We start from the raw sequence: 27,151 nt of genomic DNA on the forward strand, positions 1-27,151 counted from the left end.
GAAGAGCAGCTGTTGGTCAAATCCTGGAGAATATTATTCCAGAAATATACATGATTTATCCATATATAGTGCTCATCCCCATTTGGGTCGTGGTGGGTCAGCTGGTGACAAAAATAGACAAAAAACGACACTTGCATCCACACCTATGGAGAGTTTAGTCTTCAGTGTAAAAACACATTGTGTATTTTAGGTGAGCTGAATTAGTACTTTTGGTTGGAACATTTATGGGAACAATTAGTGAGCACAACAAAGCAAAATGTTTGCACTGAAAGGTTATTTTTTACTCGAAATGTTAAGTTGGGGCACAAAACAATTGGTTCTGTAAACTATTAATTATTTGTTAAACTTTTACTTAAAGTTCTAACTTAAGTAACTTAAATTTATGCAATTCAACTTTTATTTTATCTAAGTTTGTTGCTTTGACATTTTGAGTTCACTCAACTTGTTTTCAGTTTAGATAATTATAGGTTTTACATTTTTTAAGGCGGAAAAGATGTGATCACAGAGCAGTCTAGTCATCAGGCAAACTTTTCATAAAGTTAATGAATAGAAGATGTTGCAATTTCCGCCTTGTCCCGTCACTGCTTTCCCACAAATTGTACGCCAGATTTCGATTTCTCGCTCAGTAGTGCCATCAATGGAGTGGCTAAAAAAAAAAAAAAACCTGTCAAAATTGATTAGGTGATTAAATCAGCCATCGTAAATTCAAAGCAGAACGTCATTCTTATTTTGAAAAGACGAAAAAGAAGTTGAGTCATTTACGCTGTCTTGACTGCGTGGGAAAGTTTTTCTCTGTGGAAGAGTCCACTCCGCCTCCCCACGCTTCATAAACGCACTCTGCAACGGGCCGAGGGTTCGGACTTCTTTTGCTTCTCGATTCTCTTTGTTTCCCTTGGACTGTGACGATTCTGACGGAATTCCTTGCAGAGGACCCTCTCTGTGTACGACTCAGAGGGGTGACCGCGATCCGTTCGTGTGAGTGAAGCGCCTGCAAAAGAATAAACCAGAGAGAGGCTGTCAGTGGTCGATCAGGCTTCGAGAAGACTTTGAGCGGCTCCTCCGCCGCTGTCTATCCGCCTCCGAGGTCATGGGCTGCGGATTGAGGAAGCTGGAGGACCCCGAGGACAGCAGTCCCGGAAAGATCTACTCGACGCTGAAGAGACCTCAAGTGGAGACCAAGACTGAGACCGTCTACGATTATGTCCTCCTGGACTTCAGCTTGGAAGGTAGGCGCTGAACATGTTCTTTGTTTACAAAGTTAAATTCGCTTTTAGATTTTTTTTTTTTTTTTTAAAACAAGGTTGTTAATGTGGGATTTATAACGGTATCTCCATGGATGTACTTCAGAAGATCCATCCGCGATCAAGGTCAGATTCATCCTTAAAATTAAGTTTCCGCGACCTGGGGTGTTTATTTACTCATCTGCAGACCGTACGAAGCATAAAGTAAGGTAATTTTTAAGAGGACTTTTGATTTATGCAAATTCATTTTTAAATTTGTTTTAAATCATAATTAATGTAACAGTTCCTCTTTTACATGTTGCATGCCAGACTGGATCCCCTTGAATAAGTGATATGAGCTTGTTGAAGTGTGTTCAGATGTCATGTCATCGTTTTCTTCCCAGCAACAGGCTCCTTCTTTCAGTTGATGGAGAAATAGGTCATGGAAGGTTTTTCCTGCCTAGTCTTGCACTACTATCACGCTCTCACACATGCACACACTTGTATGCAAAAAATGTCACATGCAATGATATTTATCATTGTTAACTTAAATAAAAAAACTGTGGATATTATAAGTTATATTTGACTTATTTCAGTGTGGCCATAATAATCCTCTGTGGAGGTATGCACAGTATCACCTGGTTATAATTAGTACATTTCATGACCGCATTTAATTTGGGAACATTAATTAATTATAAAAACATTGGACGGATGCTGTGGACCAAATTCTGTTATCCGGGTGTGTCACAGGGCTGACAATGATATAAAAGCAATAGCATTTAAACCAAACACACCATCTGTGCCTCCAAATGTGCTCGCTAGATTAAAGCCACAGTATTTGTAGCAGTCCATTCCAGTTTGGAACCACAATAAAAAGGCGTTTGATGCTATAGAAAGCTTGGTGGAAAAGTAACTTGGCTATTGGCAATGCTTTGTCTGTTCTGGGGGAATGTTGGTTGCTACAAAACAAAAACTACCCGAGTCGGTCCACTTTGGAACAAATGTGATCACGATTGAGGAGCACGTGGTTGACAGATGCCTCACTGTGCATTTTCATAGAGTGCTAGGTAGAATTGGTTCAATGTGCCCCTGTTTCTTGGCGTGTGTGTAATGGGGCCAAGCTGACTGGGAGCTGCAGGAGGATGGGGTGAGCAATGGGGCCGGGCTAATTGCTGCTTTCCCCCATTCAAGTTGAAAGTTAAGGTTTTGACAGTTGTGATCACATGTGTCCTAGAAAGGCTTGGTGGTAGCGAGGAATGTAGGCGGGAGCCTGATTACATCGGACTCAAAAAACGAGTACCGAGATTTTAAATTGGACGCAAAAGGGAGCCAACAAATGGATTTTAACGCAGGTGTGAGGTGGGCTCTCCTGCTGGGACTAACTGCAGACGTCTAGCCACGAGGGCACAAATTCATGAATAATCATTTCGAGCTCTTGTCTAGACTCCATGGACCGGAGCTTAGCGATTATAACGCAGTTGGGGAAAAAAAGCAACCAACTGCCTTGAGTGATGTTCTAGTGACATGGCCTCATTAACCCCAAAAACACCAAGATTCCTTAGCTTGGTTTTAGTGGATAGGCTCAGTTTTCCTCTGTTGGCTAGCATTATCTGGGGTAATAATACGTGTCCTGTTTTTGTTTTGAGTTGGAAAATTACCGTATTTTCCGGACTATAAGGCGCACCTAAAAACCTAAGATTTTCTCAAAAGCCGACAGTGCGCCTTATAGTCCAGTGCGCCTTATATATGAACCAAATTCCTAAATTTAAACTGGCCCGAAGCATTGTGTCATGAAATCAATCATAAGTGGCCCGCTGAAGACTATGAATCATGAATCAAAAAGACTATGGATCATTATTTCGTGATTATAAAGTAATTTGTTGCGTCTGAAGTTGAAATAAAAAAGATAAAATGGAGAATGATTTGATTTGGATTAAAAATCTGACGTGATGCATTAATGGTGCACCTTATAGTCCAGTGCGCCTTATATAAGGACAAAGTTTTAAAATGAGCCATTCATTGAAGGTGCGTCTTATAGTCCGGTGCGCCTTATAGTCCGGAAAATATGGTACTTAGAGGGAGTTGTCACTTAACCACTGTTTTGTCAAGCAGTTCAGTAATGGTTTATGAAACTCAAACGACCTAAAAGAACAATACAATTGGGGATCATCAGCAAATAGATAGAAAACATGACTAAACTATTGTATTATCTGGACAAGAGGGAGAACAGACAATAAAAATGGGAGTAGTCCCATAGGTAGCATACCACAAATTGTTCTCTGACCTATTTATGAAAAAGGACATTTATACGTCAGTCATCGTTTCCAGGGATGAGTGCTGGTTTTCTATAATCTCTGTCTAATCTGCTCATCTAACGGGCCTCGGCGGATTACTTCCGATTAAAGTCGGGATTTTGATTAATAAATCTGAAGGTGATTCGAAGGCCAGTGTGTAGATCGCTAATCGACGTTCTTGGAGATGCTTTCAATCTTGGTTGAGTGTGTCTGTTTTAAAAATAATGTCATGGACATTAGTGAGGTTCAATGAGCATTAGCATTTCTGGTTTTTGGTTTTTGAGTTCAACGCGGCTATCTTTGTTCACTGTATAACCATTTTGGTTTTCTGAGCATCTTGTTGCCAGGCAGATCTCTCCTCTTCACGCATTTGCTAATGGACTCATAAAGTCCATCTTACTGCTGCTCTGCTGCAAAATAAGACCCCTTCTTCCTCAGTCCCTTCACAAGACACCTCTTGTTCGAGCCCTTTAACAACTCTCCACTTCCCACCTCCTATCTTTTTTAGCTTTTCACCCTCTTTGCCATTCTGCTTAGCCTTTATTTTGTCCTTTCACTTTTTGTTGCTGTGAACAGAGGCCTCAGTGTGTTAGTGACAGGGCAAGTGGTAGCGGGACGGGAGGGGGTGTTACAACTGAAAACACTGTTTTTATGTGTGTGTGTGTGTGTCTCGTCCTCTGGGGATGCATCAAATGGGGCCTTGTTGCCTGTTTTTCCAGAGTGACCCTTTAAGACTTCAGTGATCCACGTTTTACTTAAATGGAAACCGAGTCGTAAAAGTAGCAGCTAAAGAATGTTGTTGTTTTGTGTCCGTCGTAATAGGCATTGGAATGGGCGTTTGGTCCCGCAGGAATGCCAGTTAACTGGAGCTGCGTACTTCATCGGGTTCACTGGGGTTCCTTAGTCTCACAGCTGTGCAGTAAGTTCGGCAGTAGCTTAAGGGGGCCTTTTCACGCTGCCACTGACATCAACTTAGAGGCGGGGTGCTAAAATCAAATATAAGTTTGGACAGGGATGTGGTCATGCATGGGCATTGAAGCAGGGGCAGCCATAGCAACAGGATGCAAAGCAGAATATATTTCCAGACACTGCTGAAGTCAAACCGTAGCAGGGTTTTTACTTTCCGGATCAGGATTTTCACTACCCTCAGTACAGTAAATGTAATCATGAAAGATTCTTAGTCAAATTAACACCATCATGATCTCCTCGGCGCAGGTAGCCGTCCCACAGTGCAGTACGTGTCGTCACTGGCCGAACTGCCTCAGGCTCTGCAGCCGTACTACACGCAGGGCTACGTCCTGACCGCCCTTCACCCCATCATCCTGTCAGTGGGCCGCGCTCGCTCGCTACCCTTCAGCTTGCTCTATCGCGCCGTCCTGGCCCGACCCAGACTGAGGTAAGGCGACGCTTTACTCTACTTAAAAAAATGAAAATCACGTGCGCGACGCCTCACTCAGCAGGAGACTGTCGAGTAAATCCACGAATAATTGATGGAGCCAGCTGCATATTTCATACTAATCTCTGTCAGAAGGTCACGCCGGCAAGCCAGAAGAGCCTGACTTGTTTGTCCCAATTCTCAGACTGATGGAGTGATTTCTTTTGGCCTCACTCCACCTCCCTCGCATATTGGAGAATGCTTGAATGAATGTCCACCAGTTGTCCTGTTTAATGTTCTTTTTTTTTGAAGTCGACAGACGGCATCGATGTGTCACAGTGTGCCCGTGCTGAGGGTGGAGGAGTGGCCGCTACCCGGTGACTCGCTGACGGGCGACATTGTTCGAGCGCTAATTGACAGGGTGAGGATGACAACTCTGATTGTCGCAGAGTTTCCCATGGGAACTCATTTTGAAAGATTGTTGTAAAATGAAATGTAAAGCAGCAAATAAGTGGTCATTACGCCAGGGTCTCTTTCAATCCATTTTTTTTTCCCCTCAACGGTCACGGACATGCATTGTATGTTTTTGGCCAGACCCAACTTTTTTGAAATGTAATTTGTAAAATATTTGCCTTGGCTTGGTTATGGCAAGCAAGCAAAGAGAGATACGCAATGCAGGTTTTTTTTGTGCGAGTTTAACGGGACTGTCAATGACCAAATAAATTTTTGTCTCCCAAAGGTGAACAGCAGCGCTCGCGGCGGTGTCCGTTTCGTCGGCTCGGTCCTCCAGCAGGTGAGCGTGCTGAGTAACGGCAATCGGCTCCACAGTCCGAAGAGGAGCTGCCGCTCGCCCACGCACTCTCCTCCTCGCACCCCCCCAGGAGACCGAGATCTGGAGGAGAACACGTACAGTCCAGGTGAGACCTGGTCAAACTCTCTAGCGACTCAAACGGAGGTCACTGAGCGTAATTCTTTCTCCCCAGACATGCGACTTCTGGTCTTCTTCCACGCCTGGACTCCGGGTTGCGCCCCTCTGGATTCCTTAGCGTGCCAGTACCACCAGGGGGCGTTGTCCATGCGAGTCTCCAGGAAGGGCCAGGTGGTGAGCGCCCTAGAGGCCGACTGGCTGGAGTTGACGGCGGCCTACTATCGCAGAGGCTGGTCGCTGGTGGACTCCTTCGTCTACTGGGACACCCCAAAAGGTTGAGCCGCCGTCCAATCACCACATGAAGCCATTGTGTTGTCGTCATAAAAGAGGGATTCACCCATAAAATTCAGCACTTCCTGTTGTGGCCTCTTGTTGACCACTGTGTCTATTATTAGTAGCATTTCTGTCGCTTTAACAACCTCCCTTCCTGAGAATAATCAGAGTCATTACTGTGCAATAACATCCTGCTCTCCACACCTTTTTTGAATTTGTCTACACTGTTTGTACTATGTGTCCTCTCTGCATCCATTGCAGCCTGGTCATCCTGGATAAGGGACCTTCCCATCTGTGGTCTCTTCTCAAGGTTTCTCATTTCCCCTAGCTGGAGTTGAGTTTTTCCTTGCCCTTTTGGGAGTTTAAGATCAGGGGTTGTTTGAGAATATTTGCCATTTTTCACATGTCCTGAGTGTTGTTAGTCACCTAAATGTTGAACAGAGGGTGTGATTTACCGAAGTCAAATTCCTTGTTTGGCACGCTCAAACATGGCGAATAAAAAACTCTTGAATCTTGAATAACCTCTAAAAAAACTGTGGACTAGATTTCTTGTAGGATCAAAGTGATGACAACAAAACAATTGTGTTTTAGGCGAGCCCGTGCCACGGTCTCTTGAGGGCCTTTTTGTGTACGAAGAGAAGAGCACCGCACCCCCAGCCAACGATACCATCGTGGTGGAGCAGTGGACTGTCATTGAGGTCGGAAAAATGTAGTTTCTGATTATGAGGCTTTTTTTGCGCATGTTGATGAAAAAACAAACCACTTCTCTCTTATTAGGAGCAATGTAACACTGATGTTCTGCATGAAAAGCAAAATGACACAGAGGGGGTCATCATTTTGGTGATCGTAGCCGATCATATGCAGTATCCCACCTCTTTTGAATTCTAGGTAAAAAAATTCCAGATCTTCTTCTACAACTGGTGGAGCTCGGATTTTTTTTCCTTGTTAGGAAAAATCTGAAAATACTCAAAAGTATATTTGCACATTATGTGAGGTTGTGATGAAAGAACCAACCTTCTAGTTTGAGTGTAGGTAGTTTCTATATGGTGTTTTAAATAACATCTTGTGTCTGTGCAGGGCTCCAGTGTGAAAACAGACTACGGGCCGCTACTTCACACACTGGCAGAGTTCGGATGGCTGCTGACGTGCGTTCTGCCTACTCCCATCATACGACATGACAGGTGACAGCATCAACAGCATTCTTCCGATGGTGAACCCGTCTTGCATAAATGACCATTTTGTACTTATTAAATACAAAGTGGGTGTTCTATCAAATGCAATGAACAAAGGTTCTCTGTACCTCAAAATTGAGCATCATTAGTTTTGTAAAGGCTGTCGGGTGAGTATGCAGTATTTCTTTGCTAAATTGTTTATGTTTGTGTGTGATAGTGATGGGAATCTGGCCACCAAGCAAGTTGTTTTTCTTCAGCGGCCAGTCAGGAGTCAAGCAGCAACACAACACAGGAACCAGGTGAGAAATACAGCAACCGGTGGCAACACTGCACCCTGGTGGTCAAATTGGATTTGCAGCACTAACTGTAAAACCACGTCGTTGTTTGCACTCAGTTTGTTTCTATTTCTATTGAACTCAATACGTGCAGGTTCTGTCGGTGCACAGCGACGTATCCAGCCGCTCCGTGAGTCGCTCCGTCAGTGGCGCCGCGCTTCGGCAGGAGCTCTCTCCTGTGGCCGGGGGCATCGGCGGCTTCCCGGTGTTCGGACCGGCGTTCCCCAGCTCCCTGTCGCACCTGGAGGAAGGTGGCTTTGACCAGGAGGAGGGCAAGGCGGAGGTGACCTGCATGTGAGCTGACTGACAATATGAGATCCCCAGATGGAGGAAATCATACTGTGGAAGAACTCTGCACTTTTTTTGTTTTGAACCCAAGCCATAAGGAGAAGAACATATGGGAAACCATTCCAGCATTAACTAAATATCCAGTTTAAGGTCCATGAAGTAGTTTATGTTTTTATCATCGTCCGAGTCGGACAATTAGTGTGTTTTAGGACAACTACATATTACTAGTAAATGGACTTTAAACTGGATATTGAGTAAAAGCTCAAGCGTCTGCCCTGCGACTCTCTCACCTAGAGTCTCATTTTATTTGGGTTACTTGTAGGTTTTGGAAACAGGGGGGAAAAAATCTGCCATTATTACCTTTTAAAAGAGAGAGAGAAGGAAAGCAATACAAATATGTAGTGAACCAATTTTGGCACCAAGTATTTTCTTTAAGTTATATGGCAGGGATGTCAAACAGGTTGCATGATAGTTTTGGTTTCCTTTGGAGGGCCATTATGACTGTGACCCAAAATTAATGTAGTATGATTGCCTGTTACATATCACAACTAACAGATGATTACGTTTGAAATCAGAGGCTAGTAAAAAAAAAAAAAAAGAAAGGCAGTCCAAATGTTTTTGTTTTACGAGTGAGTAGCTGCTCCGCGGGTTTTTATTTATTGGTTTGAGACAATTTATGCACACGTCAAAGTCATTCTGGTGTATGTTTTTCCTTGTGACTATTAATAGGACACATTCCAATCACTTTGCATTTTATATCCTGGATGGACAAAAAGTATTGGGACTATTTAGTTTTCTCAGATATTCATTTTGCTCACTTTTGTCTTCCTGTCCCAATACTTACTGTCCACACAGAGGGGCTATGCTTCTGGAAGTCTGACAGATGCCATTGCAGACATCTTTAGTTTAGGTATTAAAATCATGAATCCTGGTGTTACAAAGGACTACAACAGTATTATAAGAGGGACTCTATTGTGTTTATATTTTTAAATCCACACCGGCCTTCTTCCATTGTGAAATTGTTGCTATTATAATGAAGAAATAAAAATGTAAAACTGACATATGGATACTAAATGACAGCATTAATTCCAATTGTTTTGTTTTTAAGTTGTACATTTGCTTTACTGTATGAAGTTTATTGAAAAAAATAATTTCTCCACCATTTTTCAAAGTTTGCATTTTTGATTATTTCCACACATTTTCCAGAATAATAAGTCTTTTATTAATAGACATGTAATTGTCACAAACAGTAACAAAGTTTTTTTGTAATTCATTTAAAAAACAAACAAAAACTGGATTAGATTCAGCAAAAATAACTAAAGTATTTTTAGTTCACTTAAAAAAAAACAACAACAACAAAAAGGATTAGATTCAGTAAAATAACTTAATGAGGGTGACGAAAGGGTAGGTGGCGCTTGGCGGGATGTAAACATGGCCGACGTTATGCCTTTTAAACTGACCTCTCAGCCACGTTATGAACATCAAGAATATCAGGACCAGACTTGCACAGCTAGTTCTTTTTTTTTTCCGCTAACGCACAAGTCACACCTACGCTTAAGGATTTTTTTTGTAGCCTCTGAAAAGTTGACAAGCTAAATTACTGATTGACCCTCCACCCCCCCTTCCTCTGCACAAAATGGCAGGCGACACAAAGCAAAGAGCAAAATTGAAGCCGATGTAGATAAAGAACAGTGAAGCACCGTTGAAAAACAAGATCTAAAAGGCTATTTACACGGGGTAGGTCGGGGGGCTGTCAGTGTGTGCTATACTATTTGGACTATTCATAGTTTGGCTGGTCCTGTGACAGGTATTCAGGTGTGACGTATCTTAAAATGAGACTTTCCGACACCCAAAATTCACTTTCCTTAATAATGTTGACTTTCTGTACTTTACCGTCGGCTTCTCTCTACCATTTGCCAACTGCCAAAGACAGTAGAAGAAATGATACGAGTCATGCATTCCCATTGGTGGAATCATGCCAAAGAAGTTGCCGGTAATGCATTAAATGTACATGCCAAAGGAAAGAAGAAATTTGATATTTATTTTGATTTTAATGTTCTAAACCATCAGCAACGTGTTTCCTGTGCTTGTGCTGCCTGACGCACTGGGCTCTGGCACTCCCTTTTTGAGCAGATTAAATTTGTGAACGGCACGTTACCGAGTTACCAATGCTCGGAAGTGAAGCAATGCGCGCCCGAAACAAATTTTCCGAACGCACCCATTATTAAGGGAAATTTGGTTACGAGTCTGAGCACTACTGTTCTTGGCTTTTATGAAATAAATTTCCCCCCCAAAAAATGCAACTCTAGATCTGGAGAGTCTTATATTTTTCTTCTCCTTCACAGTGCATTTTTTGAGTGGTACACTTATAGCAATGTATAGTTCCAAAAATACGGTAGCTCACTGTGATTGAAAGATAAAATATTCCCTAAAGGAGAAGTATGGTGCCTTTTTTGAAAAACAAGGGGAAAAAATGTCCCTGCAGGCTTCCATTGCGCTTGACGCATTGAAGATGGAGCAACAAGGTGGCGGGCAGGAGGTCTTAGTACGCTGTACAGTAGTGTGTGGTGGATGTGTGCGCGTGCATTCACGTGCGTCTCCCTCAGGCCTCGCTTTCCCCGGCCGATGAGGTGTTCTGTACCTCCTCCTCCAGGATGGGTACGATCAGGTTGTCCTTGGACATCAAATTGTACTTCATCACGAAGCGCGTGAAGCGGTGACACAGAAACGTTTCATTCTGTCGGCACACAAACATCAAAAGCTCATAACACACAGCAAAAAATCGTGAAGTTGACGTGCGCACAATACAATTCCTAGTCCTAGTCCATGCCCGCCGTGTCATTTTCCAAGAAAACGCACCTCATATTTGTCAAATATCTGGCGGTGGTGGAAGTAGGCGTGCGAGAATATCCTATAGATGCGGCGACACACCGAACCCAGCTTGGCCACCGACGACTCCTTGATGCTCACCCTGGAAACGCCAATCAGATCAATCAGCTCTGCAAAAACCTGACGGATAAGCACAAGAGAGCCACCTGCTGGGGAAGTATTTGTTGCTGTTGAGAAGACAGGCAGCTCCGTCCAGCGTGTGCCTGGTGTAGTCAATGGCGGGGCACTGCACATGTGGCAAGCACACGCGATAGTTAATGGACAGTGAGGTTTCGGGGTAGAAGAAAAATGCGAACTCGCCTCTTTGGGGGTTTTGTGGGCGGCGCATAAAAAGATCCACTGCTCGGTGGCTGTCATCTGAGTGCATGTGTCTGGATGGCACTCACTCTGGAAGACCAACATCAACATCACACAAGGCCACACAACTAGAAATGGTTCCAAATGGAACTTGGTTCACACTTCAGGACAAATGTTAATCATGTGTTTATGTGCACCTACCTGCAGTTTGACTGCTAGTCCGTTGAGCTCCAAGCAGAACTGCCTACAGTTGACACACACGAGGACACAAAACATGACTTCTATGCTAAACAAGCATATACTGCATATCATGGTCTGTCACTCATTAAATACATAATCATATATATGCCAATAATTGAATGCAGCAATGTTAAAATAGCATGATACAGCAACTTGAGCAAAAATATAAACTGGTAATTTTAGTTTTTGGTTCCTTAACCTTGTAAATTGTGTAATCAAAGTATAACATCATCATTTTCATACCTGAGGTGTTCGTATTTCCACACACCCTCATCCTGACCCTCGGGGGGTTCCAGGATTTTGTCGATATTAGAGCAATCGGAGCGGATGTTCTGCTGAATGTACTGTAAAACACACCGAAATATAACAGAGACACAGCAAAGAACATATTGCAACGGAAACAGCAAAGTGACAATGAATGTTTTTTTCCTTATTCGAAATGTATGATGCTGTCACAAATTCTGCCCAGCATTGAGAGGTTGCACAAGCATATGATGACACTCCATTTTCTTACCAATAAAAAAAAAATCACTTGTCATGGGAAGGGAGAGGAATGTTTATTAAATGACGTACACGACCATACACACCTGTTGAACAGCCAGGGTGCTGTCCATCTCCTCAAATGACTCATCCGGCCAGTTGTAGAAATCCTAATGAAGGGGAATGACGTGTTTAGGTGGCAAGATAAAAGCTTCAGAAAAATACAAATACGGACACACGAAAGAGTTGCTACAAAAGCAAACACTGTGGAGAAATATACAAACACGTCCACTGAGAAATGCGTTTACGTGCACTTACGACTCGTGACTACAAAGTTAGCTTGAGGCTAAGTCAACAGGGCTGGGACTGTTTCCTGCAAAGCTAACACATTCGGAGGGGGTTTAAGAATGCAAGATAGCGACTGATGTTTGTTCTTTTTTAGGGGCTGATTAACAAGCGTGTTTACACAGTTAAATCTGACGAGTTAGACAGGGACGAGTGATGTGTTTCTATAGAAACTAAACGAAGGAAATGCTAACGTCAGCTAGCTGCTTAGCACCAGCTCGAGCCCTTCCGAGTGGAAGTCAGTGATCGACAATTTAGATTCAGGTCCGGCGGTAAAACCACAGCGGTCGGGAAGGCCCAATCACGCCGTGTCGGTGGTTTATTCTAAGCGATATTTGCCCCTTTCCGGTAGCCGAAAACGCACCTTTGCCTTGGTTCCAGGCCGATTCCTCCTGAGAACTGCAGTACCCTCCGCCATGACCATCTCGACAGAATACCCGGATGTGGGCCAGCCGCTGGGTTGTAGTGGCGGACAGAGGAACCACTTTACAACACGACCGACATCAACGTCGAAAGACTTTAAGTAAATATTATAATAACGCAAATTTTAATAGTTATTCCGTCTACGTAGTTCTAAAATGATTGGGTTTTAAGTTTTGAATTATTGCAAGAGTCCTGTTTACAATGTTTTTCTGTTCTCACGGCGGCGACGGTTTTGTACGTAAGTCGGAACGCGCCGCCGTTGACACGAACGTCAGTGTGGTGAAGTCATCATACATTTTATTATATATTTGTATGAAAAAAAAAATATTGGGCGTAAAAATAAAACAGTCAAAAGTAAAACAGTACGAAAGGGATGCCTTGTACTGTGCGTCATTATAAATGAATAATTTTGATTTATTGTTCATGTTTGTAATGCATGACTTTGAGATACCTGCAAGCTGTAACCAATGTCCATACTTTTTTAGGTAAATCCAGTCTTTGTTTTCGATCAGGGGGAGTATTATTTTAATAAGAAAACATTATTTTAATAATTTCTCTTCTCATTTAGTTTACACAGAGCCCTTTTTACAGCTGCTGTTGTGCAGTCCCGTTTGAATAAACTTGAGCTGAGTTCATTTATTATATTACAATTGACTTAAGTCTAAAAGTCCACTGTAGAGGAAGTGTTCGAAATAGCTCATAATGTAAAACATTTTTTCAATCGTTAATCGTTTTTCCCATGTCAGTCTCATCTTACAAAACAGTATAACAACATTTTACAACAATTTCAAGGCTTGTTATTTAAGTCTTTTTTTTTTTTTGGTCATCGCCAAAAAAGGGAAGATGAAACTGTGTACATGGAGACAAAAGCCAAAGGCCCATTTTTATTATTGTAACAAAATGTGTTTAGAATTATTTACAGTTGGCATAACAAAAAAAAAAGACATGGTTTCGACTTCTCTCTTTCTAGCACATCTTGCCTTACTCCACATATTTGCCAAGAATGTCTCCGTCACGGAACAGGAAATACTCCTACATGGCGAAATAAGACAAATATTAAATGCAAGACAATTATATAAAAAGATTAATTATTTAAAGACAAAAAAAGGCACCATACCTTATCATCTAAAGTGACTTTAGTTCCACCGTACTCTGGAAGCAGGACCTTATCACCGGCCTTCACACTGACTGGCAGCAAATTTCCTTTCTGCCAAGAAAAACATCAACAGTGAACTTGATACGACTCACGAGAGCAAAATCCATGATCCAGACCCGACAAACTCTTCATCATGTTCTAACCTGGTTGACAGAGCCGGGCCCAACTGCCAACACTGTGGCCTGCAGCACTTTGCCTTGAGACTTCTCAGGAAGCATGATGCCGCCCTTGGTCACCGTTTCCGCCGTGAAACGCTCCACCAGCACACGGTCAAACAATGGGAGGAATTTTCTGAAGGCCTGCGGAATGACAACAGAAAATTGTGTTACTGGTGCTAATCAAACCACACAAAAAAACAATTAACAGAAGTTTTTCCCCCAACTTTTACTATTAACCTGCAATGTGAACTGAATGCCAAATGAAAGACATTTGAAATATTTTTAGGTTGTATCCATATTTGCACAAGCGCAGTTTTAGTTAAAATGTGACTAAAGTTGTCCACAAGGAATGATTAACACGATGAGATGGTCGGGTGGAAGTGGGTGGAAGGGGAGGCACATGACAAAACTTAGTTGAGTGAGCGCAATGAAAGTCAGCTTCTCTTCATTTTGGATTTAGCTGGCAAGTTGAATGGACATCCGTTTGCTGTAAAAGTGTTCGGCGAGGCACGGCAGATGTTCACATGACATTGACTCAAGGTTGTTTGAGAGGTGGGGTGGGGGAGTTGGTTGAAGGCTATGGGGGCTCACTTTTTTTGAACTGCAAACAAGAAGTAAAGGAATTTGTTCCACAGTAAACATTCCATGGATATTTCTCGGCTTATTTAGACTTATATCTTTATGAATTTGCTTCATTAGGAGAAAACTGTGTAATAAAACTACAAAAAGTAAAACTGCTCACATGTTGAAAACACCTCACCAATGCATGATGTAGTGAAACAGTTGCCAGTTTTGTTTCACTTTATCAGCATCACTTGATATAAAAACCCTCGTGATATTGCATTTACGATAGTGCTCAAAATATACTGAGCAGCTTAATGTTTCTTTATTCTGGCATTATTTCCCCATCTATGGTTATCATCACTTTTTGCCCATCTTTGTCATCACTGGTACTCACACAAAACCACCTCAAGGAAAAAACAAATTTGCGCAAACACTAATTTGAAGCGTGGGTCATTTCAATGACTTATTATCGAAACGAATAACTGTGTGGTGGCAGTGGCTGCAGTTTATTCAAGACAGTGAAATCCACTCCCTTTAACACATGGTGTTCATTCATTAGCCTGCAGATACATTACGCCTCACCCACGATATTATCATGTCCGAATATTATGAGGTAATCGTTTCCTCAGTTGCATGACCTTGTCAATGACTGGTTATAGAAGGCTAACTTCACACGCTGCTAAATGCTACCCGGCAAATATATTAGCATGATAGCTAGGATGTTTGCGAATTACATCGATGCTAATTTCTAGTATAATCATTAATATGCAAACAGTTGGCTGCAGTCTTACCATGACTTAATTTGTGACGTCTGGAGATCGACGACGTACGGGTGCCACTTGGGGTTGTTCTCGGTGAACGTGGATGTGTTAACCTGATGAAGGGGAATCGCTCCACGTGAGGAAACGTCCAGAAGGGTTATGCGCATGCGCTTTGCGTGCAACCTTGCAAATCCCAGTACGCGTTGTGTAAAGCCAAACAATTACATTCTTTACAACCATATGTGTAATTATTAAATTTGATCATGAATGAAATAATATGCCACATTTGTTTTACCTTTTTCTGTTTTACTAATTTCCGCATTGAGCAACATTGCACAATGTCAACTTTGACCTCCGTTTTTTTCCTCCAATAGCGCAGGAGAAATTTCTGGAAAGTCAGCCCCGGAACGAGCGTTATATACCCCAACTCGACTTTTCTATAGCAACGGAGCACAATGGCATCATGGATGTTTCTTTGATGCAATGAAACAATGATTATGATTCGAGCGTGGCTTGAATTGCCGAAAAACGGCGATTAAAATGACTTATTATGCCAGCTAATATGTTATTCAGAGTTCGGGGCTTGCCGGCTAAGTACCCGGATGTATGCGAAGCCATGTGCACTTCCATCCAGTCAGCCCTCACTCCAGTCGTTATATCACCTCGTCTGGCAGACGTTCCTCCTCCTTAGCCGCTCCAGCCTCTAACAACACACACCACGCAAGTAAGTATTAGAATTCGTTCATCTATCTTATGCAAATAGCTACAGAATTGCAGCAACACTGGCTCACAACGAAATAGTGTGTTTAGATGCGAAAAAAATATCTTTAGCTAGCTAGCTTCACTTGCTTCTTGCTAACAGATTTCACCACCGACATGCAAGGGCACGCATCACTTAAATTTGTGTTTCACGCTTAAATAAATATCCTTAACAAAGTTAATGTGACACCAGAGTGTCCTCGAATTACAACAACGTAATTATCTTCAACATGGTGGGTATCATGTGCAGGATGCGTGACTTTAATTTGGTGAGTGATTATTGCGTTCCGGAAAGCAATTTTGCTGTAGTAGTCGCGGAACTAGTTGTTCATCAAGCGTAGAGATGGAGAGGCACGACTTGCGCATGCGTCCTTACAATTTGACCTTGTGACGCACGACCCTGCACGAGGACACGTGGTTAGTGGAGTTAGCAATGTCACGTTTATCAAATATCCCATAAGCGTTTCTAGAGTTGGGTTCGTGGATTTCATAAAAAAGACGCTAACAATGATGCAAAAGTATTTCTACAGTTTGTGAATTCGAAGATTGTCTTGTGTACATTCATTCATGGATTTAGACAATGATTGCTTTACTTGTACTTTGTGTCCAATCAAGACTCACTATGCATGTCTTTTTTGTTTTTTTACTTTCAGTTTTACTTTCAGTATTAGTCTCCCCCTATAAAATTGCGGTGGTTAAATGTTCTGCTTTTTACCCTACTTTGTGCCTGCAGACATGTTTCGTCTACCCACAATCATGAAGCAGGTAAGGCCTGTGTGCAGGACGCTAGCGCCGCACCTCACACGTGCCTACGCCAAAGACGTCAAATTCGGCGCAGATGCCCGCGCCCTCATGTTACAAGGTGTTGACCTGCTGGCCGATACAGTTGCGGTCACCATGGGTCCGAAGGTACGAGATAGTACAAACGTCAACCCTATTTTTTTTTTTTTATCAATTAGTAAGTATTATTCAAAAAATAAAAGCATGAATAATTGCAAGAAATTATCATTATCTGTCACAGGGCCGTACGGTCATCATCGAGCAGAGCTGGGGCAGCCCGAAGGTGACCAAAGATGGCGTGACTGTGGCCAAGAGCATCGACTTGAAGGACAAGTACAAGAACATTGGTGCCAAGCTGGTGCAGGACGTGGCCAACAACACCAATGAGGAAGCAGGCGACGGCACCACCACTGCCACAGTGCTGGCACGTGCCATCGCCAAGGAGGGCTTCGACACCATCAGCAAGGGGGCCAACCCTGTGGAGATCCGTCGCGGTGTCATGATGGCCGTCGAAACAGTCATCAATGAGCTCAAACGGCTCTCCAAGCCAGTCACCACGCCTGAGGAGATTGCACAGGTGGGACTTTGTTCACAAGAAGATTGTCAATATTGGATGTAAGAAGATTTAATATGAAGGAATACGTTTTCGGTGTTTTTATAGGTTGCCACCATCTCAGCCAATGGCGACACAGAGATTGGCAATGTCATCTCCAACGCCATGAAGAGAGTTGGTCGCAAAGGTGTCATCACTGTCAAGGTCAGTGTCTTTTTGCATCACTTTGAGACACTTTAATAACATCTTACACTGTCATGTAAAGCAGAGCTTGTCTGTATGTGGATTCAGACATCTTTTCATTAACGTTTTTAGAATTAGATGACTTATTGCAGTCTGTTATTGCTGTTTACATTATTACATTATTGCTGTTTACATTTCTTTTTCATTTACATTTTCAATATTTCTTTTTTAGATGTATGTCAAATATCTGTCTATTTGTTGTACTGTATTCTATTGCCAATAAAGATGTTGTATTCTATAAATGCTTTCAGGATGGGAAAACTCTTCATGATGAGTTGGAGGTCATCGAGGGTATGAAGTTTGACCGTGGTTACATCTCTCCATACTTCATCAACACAGCCAAGGGTGCGAATTTTGATTTTTGATCATCCCAACCACAAAACAGCAGTGTAATTGCCTTGAATGATACAGTGTTGACTTTTTTTATTCCAACCTCGCAGGTCAGAAATGTGAGTTCCAGGATGCTTACCTGCTGCTCAGTGAGAAGAAAATCTCCAGTGTCCAGAGCATTGTTCCCGCTCTGGAAATCGCCAACCAGCACCGCAAGCCTCTGGTTATTGTGGCCGAGGATGTGGATGGAGAGGCCCTCAGCACCTTGGTCCTTAACAGGTCATCTTATAAAAAATAATGATAACGATATATGTATGTGTTGTTAAGTATGCTTAGATAGGTGTCTTTGTCACTGTGCAGGTTGAAGGTTGGCCTGCAGGTGGTCGCAGTTAAAGCTCCAGGCTTCGGAGACAACAGGAAGAATCAGCTGAAGGATATGGCCATCTCCACTGGGGGCACTGTAAGTCCAATTTTCTGACTGACTTAAGAACACCATCCTCCTATTTGGCTGACATAGTATGGGGGTCTTCCTTAGGTGTTTGGCGACGATGCTGTGGGCGTGGCTCTGGAGGACATCCAGGCGCACGACTTTGGCAAGGTGGGCGAGGTGCAGATCACCAAAGACGACACGCTGCTCTTAAAGGGCGGCGGCGCACCCGCCGACGTGGAGAGGCGGGCGGCCGAGATCGTGGAGCAGCTGGAGAGTACCACCAGCGACTACGAGAAGGAAAAGCTCAATGAGCGTCTGGCCAAGCTCTCGGACGGCGTGGCCGTGCTTAAGGTGCGCGTGCCGGTCGAGACGGGTTGTTGTTCACCAACGTCGTGATATAAACTAAGCGTTGTTCATGCAGATCGGAGGGACCAGTGACGTTGAGGTGAACGAGAAGAAGGACCGCGTGACAGACGCTCTGAACGCCACGCGGGCAGCCGTGGAGGAAGGAATCGTGCTCGGCGGCGGCTGTGCTCTGCTGCGCTGCATTCCCTCCCTGGAAGCCATCAAACCTGCCAACGACGACCAGAAGATTGGTTAGTGAATAGCTCAGTTTTGTGGCACCTTAATGCCAAGGAAATATGTTGATGTGAATCAAGGAACGAGTTTCAGACCAAATTTGTGCTTTGTCGCAATCTTGGTGCCAAGGAAGCAAAGTGAATAGAGGTGCTTGATTTTGGGAAAAGTGTTTTTGCCCTGGTTTAAGTGTTTCCTTCTTTTTCCCTCCATCTGCCAGGTGTGGATATCATCAGGCGAGCGCTGCGCATCCCCGCCATGACCATCGCCAAGAATGCCGGCGTGGAGGGCTCGCTGGTGGTGGAGAAGATCCTGCAGGCGCCTGCCGAGGTGGGCTACGACGCCATGCTGGGCGAGTACGTCAACATGGTGGAGAAGGGCATCATTGACCCCACCAAGGTGAAGTCTCCTTACGACATTGTAGTTTATCCCATTGAATCGTGTTGACCTCTAAGCGGCTTCATCCTGTGCAGGTGGTGAGGACGGCCCTGCTGGACGCAGCGGGTGTGGCCTCGCTGCTCTCCACCGCCGAGGCGGTCGTCACGGAGATCCCCAAGGAGGAGAAGGACATGCCAGCCGGCGGTATGGGCGGCATGGGTGGAATGGGCGGCATGGGTGGTGGCATGGGTTTCTAAAAGGCAACGTCCGCCATCCCTCATCCCTCCATGACTGTATAGACTAAACAAAATGGCGCCTCTGAGACTCTGCACTCATAACTCACTGAACCTGACCAAGAGGCAGTTGGCACTGCAGGTGGTTCACCTTTCGTCTTTCCGCCAGCCCTCCGGGAGGCGGTCCACTTGCCTCTCACATCCGTTAATCCACAACTTGTGTAAAATACATGCAACTCAGTAGACAGACATTTTCTCCCCCCCCGCAGAAACTCGGCAGCCAGGTTTACAGGAACAGCGTCCTCTATAGGTTGGTTTAGTGTTGATCGCTATTTAGTTGATCTCGACAGGTACCTCTGAGGGTTTAGGATGACTATACCCATCAGTTGTGTTCAATACTGTTTGGCCCTGCATTGACTTTCTGCAGTGAATATCTGTTTCAACTTCCAGTAAAGGTCATATCCTAAAAAATTAACACTGTAAAAAAACAAAGCAGAGTGAAGTGAAGCCAAGAATGTGTTGCTGTCATTTGTATTTGTCATGACTTAATTTTTGTTTTTATATATGTATGTCATAGGTTTTGCCCTGCCGTTGAAGCAGGTGGAGGCTTATTTGATTTAATTAAACCAATTTTTCAAATGTTTTTTTGAGTTCTTGTATTTGGATACAAAGTGCCCATGGTGTAATACCATATATGGTCTGTTTACAACAAAAAAAATCTAACGGGATACAAGATCATTTGTTTCAGAAATAATGAAGAATTACCTTCATCAAATAGCATACAAGTAGTGATGATTTTTTTTTTTTTTTTTACTATGTACCATCATGTATACATTGATTAATGGTGATGGTTATTTTCCTCCCCTCAGTGTAATCAATAAATCCAATTTATTGTGTCCAGGTTCTTGTAATAAGTATCTTTAAGGATTCATGGCAATTGTTAAAATTACTTTTGCATGTATTTGCAGGAAAATGATGGAATTCGATTAGTTTTAATCAGATTACATCATTTAGACTACTTCTATTGCTCTGGGGAGCTTGATGCTTCTCAGGTGCCAGTTTGCTCTGGTAATCCCTTTGCTAGAACTCATTTGTTGAACAAGAGGACAAGACGTAGTAGTTGGTGTAGAATGTTACAAATGTGTCTGGCATTCAATGACGAAGCTGGTTTCGAGGTTCTCCGAGGGCTTCAAGTCCTTGACTTATATAACTATGAAGGCAGCGTGACCTCATACCACAGAGGCGTGTTTATTCTTACTACTCACATGATACAGGCCTATTTTAGTTCCTGGCGCCAATGAGTGGGAGAAAAAAAAAAAAAACACAAACTTTTTAGAAAAAAAAATCTTTATACATCATGCAGCTGATAACATTGTTTCAAATACTATTTTCAAAACACAAAATCAGTCCCTTATTTTAAAAAACACGCACACAATTTTTCCTCTTTGAAAAACAACCTGAAGTGATATTTACATTTCAATAAATACATGGGCAGGTTTTTAAAAAGAATGATAAATATGCGAGCGGGCAAACATACTGGTTTGCTTTTTGATGTTACTTAGAAAAATACAATGAAATAAAATAAAGGTTTTCTGATATTGCACATAAAATACTATATACTGTACAATGCTGCACTTCTTGAGTCCAGCATGGAAATAGCTTTAGTCAGTAACAGCGAGATCCAACACAAAACATATCTGTCGTAGCACAGTGGGTGGACAACCTGCAGCACTTAAATGTCCCATTAGAGCATTTGTTCCAGCCCACTGGACAATTCTTACAAACAAATGAAACATGAACTCCTGTCGAGTGTGAAAGTCAGTTGGTGTGCCAGATGGAGAACTCAATGGAAGTATACAGAGCTAAGATAAAAGCATAAAGAGAACTCAAGCATCTGGAGAGGAGGTACTGAATGTTTACATTTCTGCAAGCATGAATCTCTTCGAGGCAGACATTTGATAAAGCGCATAATTGAAACTCATCAAAAATTTGACAGCAATCAGGATCTCTAAGCTGTACGTTTCAAATTGATGACTTTTTTTTTTAAGTCATGGATTCTTAAGACATCTGTAAGATTTTCAGCAGGAGATAAAATATGTTACGTTATGGAGCACATTCAAATTTATTCATTTGGCCTAAAAACTATTACTACAAAGAAACAAATTAACTTGCATGTTTTCTCCCTCTCATGGCAAAAGCCGCAAAACATTTAACACTCACATTCCCCATCATAATACTAAAAAAAATATATATAGCTTGCATTTTACCTTAACTGGCCCCAATAGGAAAAAGATTGCTACCCTTGTTGCATGTTGTCGTCATTCCAATTAAATTGAACTAAACTAATGAAATGGGGAGACGTTATATTTCCATGTGGTCTCCTGTGTCTAACAAAAGCTTTTATTGCCTTGACCCTAACCTGTCACCTCCAGTGGGCGGAGCTTATAACAAGACGCTGATCATGATGGAATTGACGAGCGGACTGTGCGAGGTTTGCCTGTTCCGGCACTAAATCTGTGCTGGAATCTTTGGCAAGATTTATGCAAATCACAAAAAAAAAAACTTATTTAAAATAAAAATAAAAATTAAAAAAAAGAGAGAAAGGCACTGGCGTTGTCAGGTAGAACAAGAGTCACTGCTTTTGTTAATATTTTTGTTTCCACTCCTCAGTCAAAACGTCGCTACGTGTGATGCACCTCGTGGAACATGAGCTCGCGTGGGATGGGCGTCTCGGGGCCGTGGATGGTGGTGGCGCGGCGCTCGAACGCCGACACCATCTGCTTCACCACCTGGTCGAAGAACACGTGCGCCAGCTGCGAGTGGATGAGCGAGCGGAACTCAAAGGAGATCTGAGGAACAAATCGAGGAGCGGGAGGGAAATGGTGCATCGACACATTTATTTAAATGGCATCTCAATGAGGTTGATTTTCAAATGTACTCACGTCAAAGTCCACAGTACAAGTGCGAGGGTAGCCAGGCAGGCCGGGACTGAAGCGCCAAATCGTCTCCAGGTGGTTAAACAGTTTGCCATCCGAGCAGGCTGCCTGGTGAGCCATGCACGAGGGAGAATTGCGTCAGAGCTTTAGAAGACGGTGTCCGCTTCATTCAAATTTTAATCCGAGCTTGGTTATGCGTACTAAAACGTATTTTTGAAGAGGATTAGGAAAAATGTCTTTTTGTTTTTGCATTAATGCAAAAAAAATTATCTACATACCAAGTTTGCATGCTAAAAAAAAAGTACTTGAATTTAATGTTCAATCTTCAAGTGCACCACTATCATGGCCAATGTTAAAATACAATAGCAAAGTACAATTAATATTTTACGCGGCTATAACATGCAGTTTGAATATTAACATTGCACTTTTTCAACTAATTCAAATGGTCAGATAATAAGCAAGGTCTGCAGAAACTGGATCATTTGAATCAGATGTCTTGCAACGGGTAGACAGAAAACATGCAGGACCGGAATTGCCTACCCATGCTGTGCAGGAAAATATATATCTTTATATTGTACTTAAATAATACTTCAATTAAAATGTGTTGACTCTAAAAGTTAAAAAAAAAAAATTGCCCTTAGAGAATGGTTTCAAAACAAACAGCTCTTAAAGGTTAAATGCAAATACATTGACGTCAAGTTTTCAGTGCAAATGAACAACAGTGTTCCTTTTGTGGAGTAAGACAAAAAGCAACCCACCTTGACCAGGTGAGGGCGGACTGTGGTGACAAGGGACGTGTAATTTTCCGTCACTGGTGGAAAGCCAACGGTGAGTTTGGCCTTGCAGTATCCACTTCGCTGGAAGACGACGTCGGACTTCTTGCACCAGGGAACGAAGTGGCGGTAGTCCGCCACGTTGGCCACCACTTCGTACATCTGTTGCATGGAATATCTGTGCATAAAAAAAAATACACAAACGTTTATGTGTAAAGTTTAATTTTGATGTTAAATTGACTGTCAGCCATTTTGGAAGTTCCCCGTATAGCCAACTTAGGCACCAAACCTAACAAGAGTGGTCTTTTATTTTCCCTCCACAAAAAAATTATAGCTTTTCCACTATTTAGTAAATAGCAGTTCCACACAGATTGAAAAACAAAGGTTTCAAAAAACAGAGAAAACAGGCTTGTTCTGAGAAGAATCAATGAAGCTCATGAAAACAACAAAAACAAGACAGATATATGCATTACCCAATAATGCGCCTTTCAGCATATTCTCTTCTCTTGGAGAAAGTGTTGGCAATGTTGAAGAAGGCACGGGTGGGAAAGACGACGCTGCGGACAGGCATGGTGGCGCCCAGCAGGGCAGGGAGACGCGTCATCGGGATGCCATAAGATGGGAGGTATCTGCTGGACACCCAACGACACATTTTTACAAAAGACCTTGGCCCTCTTCTTGCGCTGACATAACACCAGGAAAGTGACACGTTGGAGATCTTTACATGCCACACAGGACAAACTTCTTAATGAAAAATCCAATGGTCACGTCTTTAATTTGAACAATCTCCACAAAGCAACAAAAATTATATAGTGTAAGAGTCTTAACAGAGATGAGATGGAGATCTGAGACAAAATGCACAAGTCGAGGAAAACAAACAATGTGTAGTAGCAAATTGATTCTTGTTAAGAAATACCACACGTGACAGCAGTACGGAGACAAACAGCAAGCTCAGCAAATTGCTCCCAAGGTGCAAAAGTTGAAGGAATGCAGACATATTGACGCGTTTACTTTTCTCACTTGGGGAAAGAGGGTTTGTTTTTAAATAAAAACAGATAAAGTGTCACTGCATTTTTGTAGTTAGCTGTATATGGCAAGTATTTTAAAAAATGGAGTCGTCTCTAGACTTGGACCTGATGTGGTCATTCTTTGGTAAACATACGCTTATTTGACAAAGACTGCTGTGACCTTTAAAGCAGTAAACTTGTTCAACCTTCATCTTTGGCTGTTACTTCATAAGTTGTTGATATGAGTGACCCAAAATTCCATATCAACTACAAAAAAAAAAAAAAAAAAAAAAAAAAGGCTATTCTGATCTCGCTACTTTGAATTGAGACACGTTACACGGAAGCTGCCGTGCTGTCATTTTAGCAAAGCATGTGACAGCATTCCAGGTTAACAAAAGGTCACGGACGCCAACGCGACTGCAGTTGAAGATGCAAATCTTATTTCGGTTTCATTTTGTGTGCCTTTATCTTTCTTTTTCCCACCAATCACTTTGGACTAGTTTTCTAATGGAAAAGATCTCAAAACCATCCCACTTTTACTGTATCCTTAAGCTGCTTGCATTGGTACATTTGTAATGGAACGCTTTAAAAAAAGAGTTTTTAACTTGACAGACGTGCTCTGTGCTAGTCGGATTGAGGCGGTGGCCCATTCCTGTCCGATCCTGACTGGTTGAAATGTGATATAGTCACCGTGTGACTGACTCCGACGGTCAATGCAAGTGCAACCTCAGAATAGAAGGCGGCCATCAATGTAGGACAAAAACCACACACGCGCAGAGGGGGGAATTAACACGTAATAACGTTAAGTCTCAGCACTGTTTGCAGTAGTATGGGAGTCATCACCGTGTGAGCCTGTTGGTGACTCGAAACATTCATTGACATTTGGAAGGATACATCCAAGTAATTTCTCGCCTTTCAATACACGTCACTAGAAACTCATTTGTATTGCATCCTGGCTTCACCTCATCAGCTGCTCAGACAATAACTCTTCCGTATAAGTCTCAATTTATTTCAAATGACAAACTTGCATAGAAACCCTTTTGACAAAGTTTCAACAACTCACTTTCAATCAAACTAGAAATTTCTTTCTTATGAGCAACAATGTAGGGAAAAAAAGAGCAGTAGCTGCAATGTCATAACTCACATTTGAACATTAACAGCCCACCTGAATATAGAAGTCAAAGCCGCAGACCCTGACCTGCCACCTGATTTTCATAATGTGAATTTTTCTTTTGTTGCAACAGATAACGTGTCATCGAAGGGTCCCTGCTTGCCGCCCTGGCGCCTGCGTTCAGTGCAAGACAAAAACATCTGACCCAATTGTCCTCCCGCATAGCCCGCTTGCCTCTTTGGCGGCCCCTCTGCACTCAACCACCGGCAAATTGTGTAGAGGGCCGTCTGACAATAAGAGAGAGATCAGAACATGACTGCCAGTCAGCTGGAGAAATGAATTTAAAAATCAGCTATTGGTATACAAATACCTGAATGATTTAAGTCATGAAATATAAATTATTTTGGTGGCTAGTTTTCAAATGCAAAAATAAGACAGATTGTTCACTAAAACTCTGCCGACGCTTTACTTATCCACGTTCATTGGTAGGTCTGAAGTGCATTGTCTCAAAGTAGGACATCTCAAAATTAATAAGAATGAGCATTTTAAGAAGCTCCAAAAAGTCAATTTAACATGTTATGATTCATTGAATATAAAAACCAGGGGGGCTCTGAGGTATGTGGACTTGGGTCAATTAGTGGTGTCCAGATTTCAACGCAAACATGGTGAAGCTGTTAGGCTGCACACAGGTAGAAGAAGCTGCCAACAGAAGTAAAGTCATCCCAAGTGGAAATACATTTAAATCCTGGTAAAAAACGGTCCCCCCCCCATATACTTAATAAAGATCTTTTAGGCATTAAAATCAATTTCAGCAATGTTAGAAAGCGTTTTTATTGCTTTACATCGCTTTTAAATACCTTTATAAACAATGCACATTATTTTAATAGTTGTTTAAACTTGTATTCTCTGATTTGCCTTTTGAAAGTTTTTAGCTATGAAATGCTCTTAGGTGTTGTGTTGTGCACAAACTATTTTCTTCTCGCCTTGGGTCATACTGTCGATTGCAGTTGCAGTTTGCAAAAAATACCATTGATGTGAATTCTGGGCTCGTTCCACACATGCAATTCATTAATTCACACAATTCACTGAAAGTTAACATTCAAACTAATGCGGAAAGTTGGGTGGAAGAAAAGTACGCTTCAGAGATATTTATGTAAGCTTTGGTGGCAATGGGGAACATACCAGCGTTTTGTTTGCGATCAAACACCGTTGGGGTCCAAATTTAAAAAGCGTATGTGGCACGACAACTAAGATAACAATTTTTACCTGAAATGACTCCCGGAGCGTGCGTCCCGGCTATAGGCGGACGGTGGTGGCTTCACACAAGCGGCGATCTTTCGCAAGCTTCGAGCTCCTCTCGCCATCTTTCCCACCAAGTTGGTTCGTTCTTCTCCAGCTGATGGCATCTAAGCTGAGAGACTCGCAATAGGCCACGCCTCCTTCGTCTAAATCCGACTCCTTAATGGTCAATTGAATGACGCTAAGACACTATCATTGGTTACTTGTTGAGTACGTCAACGAGGGGGGGGGGGGGGAAAAATACACTGTCCTGTCACGAGATGTTGGTTCCGGTTGTCTCGTGAAACATAAGCCACTCAGTCAAGTGCACTGGACTTTTAACCTTTTTGGCCTCTTTATTGATCATGTATCATCAATGACGTCTAAATACTGTTGGCATATTAGTGACACATTGTCCATTAAAAATGATTGGGGCGCATAATTCCCCCCAAGTGCTTTGCAGTCATTCCACGCCACGGGTTATTATTATTATTATTATTATTATTATTATTATTATTATTATTATTATTATTATTATTATTATTAACAAATGAAACATCCTCAGA

General features: G+C 42.4%; 4 protein-coding genes across 7 annotated transcripts; 2 read left to right on the forward strand and 2 right to left on the reverse strand.

Annotated features, from left to right (window-relative positions):
- Positions 1–749: 749 nt before the first annotated feature.
- Positions 750–9,049, forward strand: rftn2 (raftlin family member 2). The gene is made up of 9 exons (XM_037240335.1): positions 750–1,226; positions 4,730–4,910; positions 5,202–5,310; positions 5,629–5,806; positions 5,873–6,091; positions 6,682–6,788; positions 7,168–7,271; positions 7,480–7,561; positions 7,692–9,049. Exons 1-9 carry the CDS (start codon positions 1,088–1,090, stop codon positions 7,893–7,895), a joined length of 1,323 nt encoding a protein of 440 aa, XP_037096230.1. The 5' UTR covers positions 750–1,087; the 3' UTR covers positions 7,896–9,049.
- A 34-nt stretch (positions 9,050–9,083) lies between these two features.
- LOC119115621 (MOB-like protein phocein) lies at positions 9,084–15,389 on the reverse strand. 3 transcript variants are annotated; one of them, XM_037240341.1, is made up of 9 exons: positions 15,229–15,389; positions 13,859–14,014; positions 11,899–11,961; positions 11,555–11,655; positions 11,273–11,315; positions 11,075–11,161; positions 10,921–11,000; positions 10,745–10,856; positions 9,084–10,622 (listed from the first exon to the last, which is right to left on the reverse strand). In XM_037240341.1, the coding sequence occupies exons 1-9, from the start codon at positions 15,229–15,231 to the stop codon at positions 10,488–10,490; spliced, it is 780 nt and encodes a 259-aa protein (XP_037096236.1). In that variant the 5' UTR covers positions 15,232–15,389; the 3' UTR covers positions 9,084–10,487. The 3 variants fall into 3 exon arrangements, with proteins under 3 accessions (XP_037096236.1, XP_037096234.1, XP_037096235.1); XM_037240339.1 differs by lacking the exons at positions 13,859–14,014; positions 15,229–15,389 and adding an exon at positions 12,501–12,620; XM_037240340.1 differs by lacking the exons at positions 9,084–10,622; positions 10,745–10,856; positions 10,921–11,000; ... (2 more) ...; positions 11,555–11,655; positions 11,899–11,961 and adding exons at positions 13,414–13,591; positions 13,677–13,766.
- Positions 15,390–15,764: 375 nt separating this feature from the next.
- Positions 15,765–20,121, forward strand: hspd1 (heat shock 60 protein 1). The gene is made up of 11 exons (XM_037240334.1): positions 15,765–15,922; positions 16,691–16,866; positions 16,979–17,314; positions 17,399–17,494; positions 17,785–17,878; positions 17,974–18,142; positions 18,224–18,323; positions 18,399–18,644; positions 18,715–18,889; positions 19,090–19,268; positions 19,343–20,121. The coding sequence occupies exons 1-11, from the start codon at positions 15,805–15,807 to the stop codon at positions 19,502–19,504; spliced, it is 1,851 nt and encodes a 616-aa protein (XP_037096229.1). The 5' UTR covers positions 15,765–15,804; the 3' UTR covers positions 19,505–20,121.
- Positions 20,122–21,525: 1,404 nt separating this feature from the next.
- Positions 21,526–26,722, reverse strand: coq10b (coenzyme Q10B). 2 transcript variants are annotated; one of them, XM_037240336.1, is made up of 5 exons: positions 26,574–26,722; positions 23,663–23,821; positions 23,175–23,367; positions 22,423–22,524; positions 21,526–22,329 (listed from the first exon to the last, which is right to left on the reverse strand). In XM_037240336.1, the coding sequence occupies exons 1-5, from the start codon at positions 26,711–26,713 to the stop codon at positions 22,162–22,164; spliced, it is 762 nt and encodes a 253-aa protein (XP_037096231.1). In that variant the 5' UTR covers positions 26,714–26,722; the 3' UTR covers positions 21,526–22,161. The 2 variants fall into 2 exon arrangements, with proteins under 2 accessions (XP_037096231.1, XP_037096232.1); XM_037240337.1 differs by having other exon boundaries at positions 22,162–22,329; positions 23,663–23,818.
- Positions 26,723–27,151: the final 429 nt, after the last annotated feature.

The sequence above is a fragment of the Syngnathus acus genome, chromosome 21 (genome assembly GCF_901709675.1).
Source record: "Syngnathus acus chromosome 21, fSynAcu1.2, whole genome shotgun sequence".
NCBI lineage: Eukaryota > Metazoa > Chordata > Actinopteri > Syngnathiformes > Syngnathidae > Syngnathus > Syngnathus acus.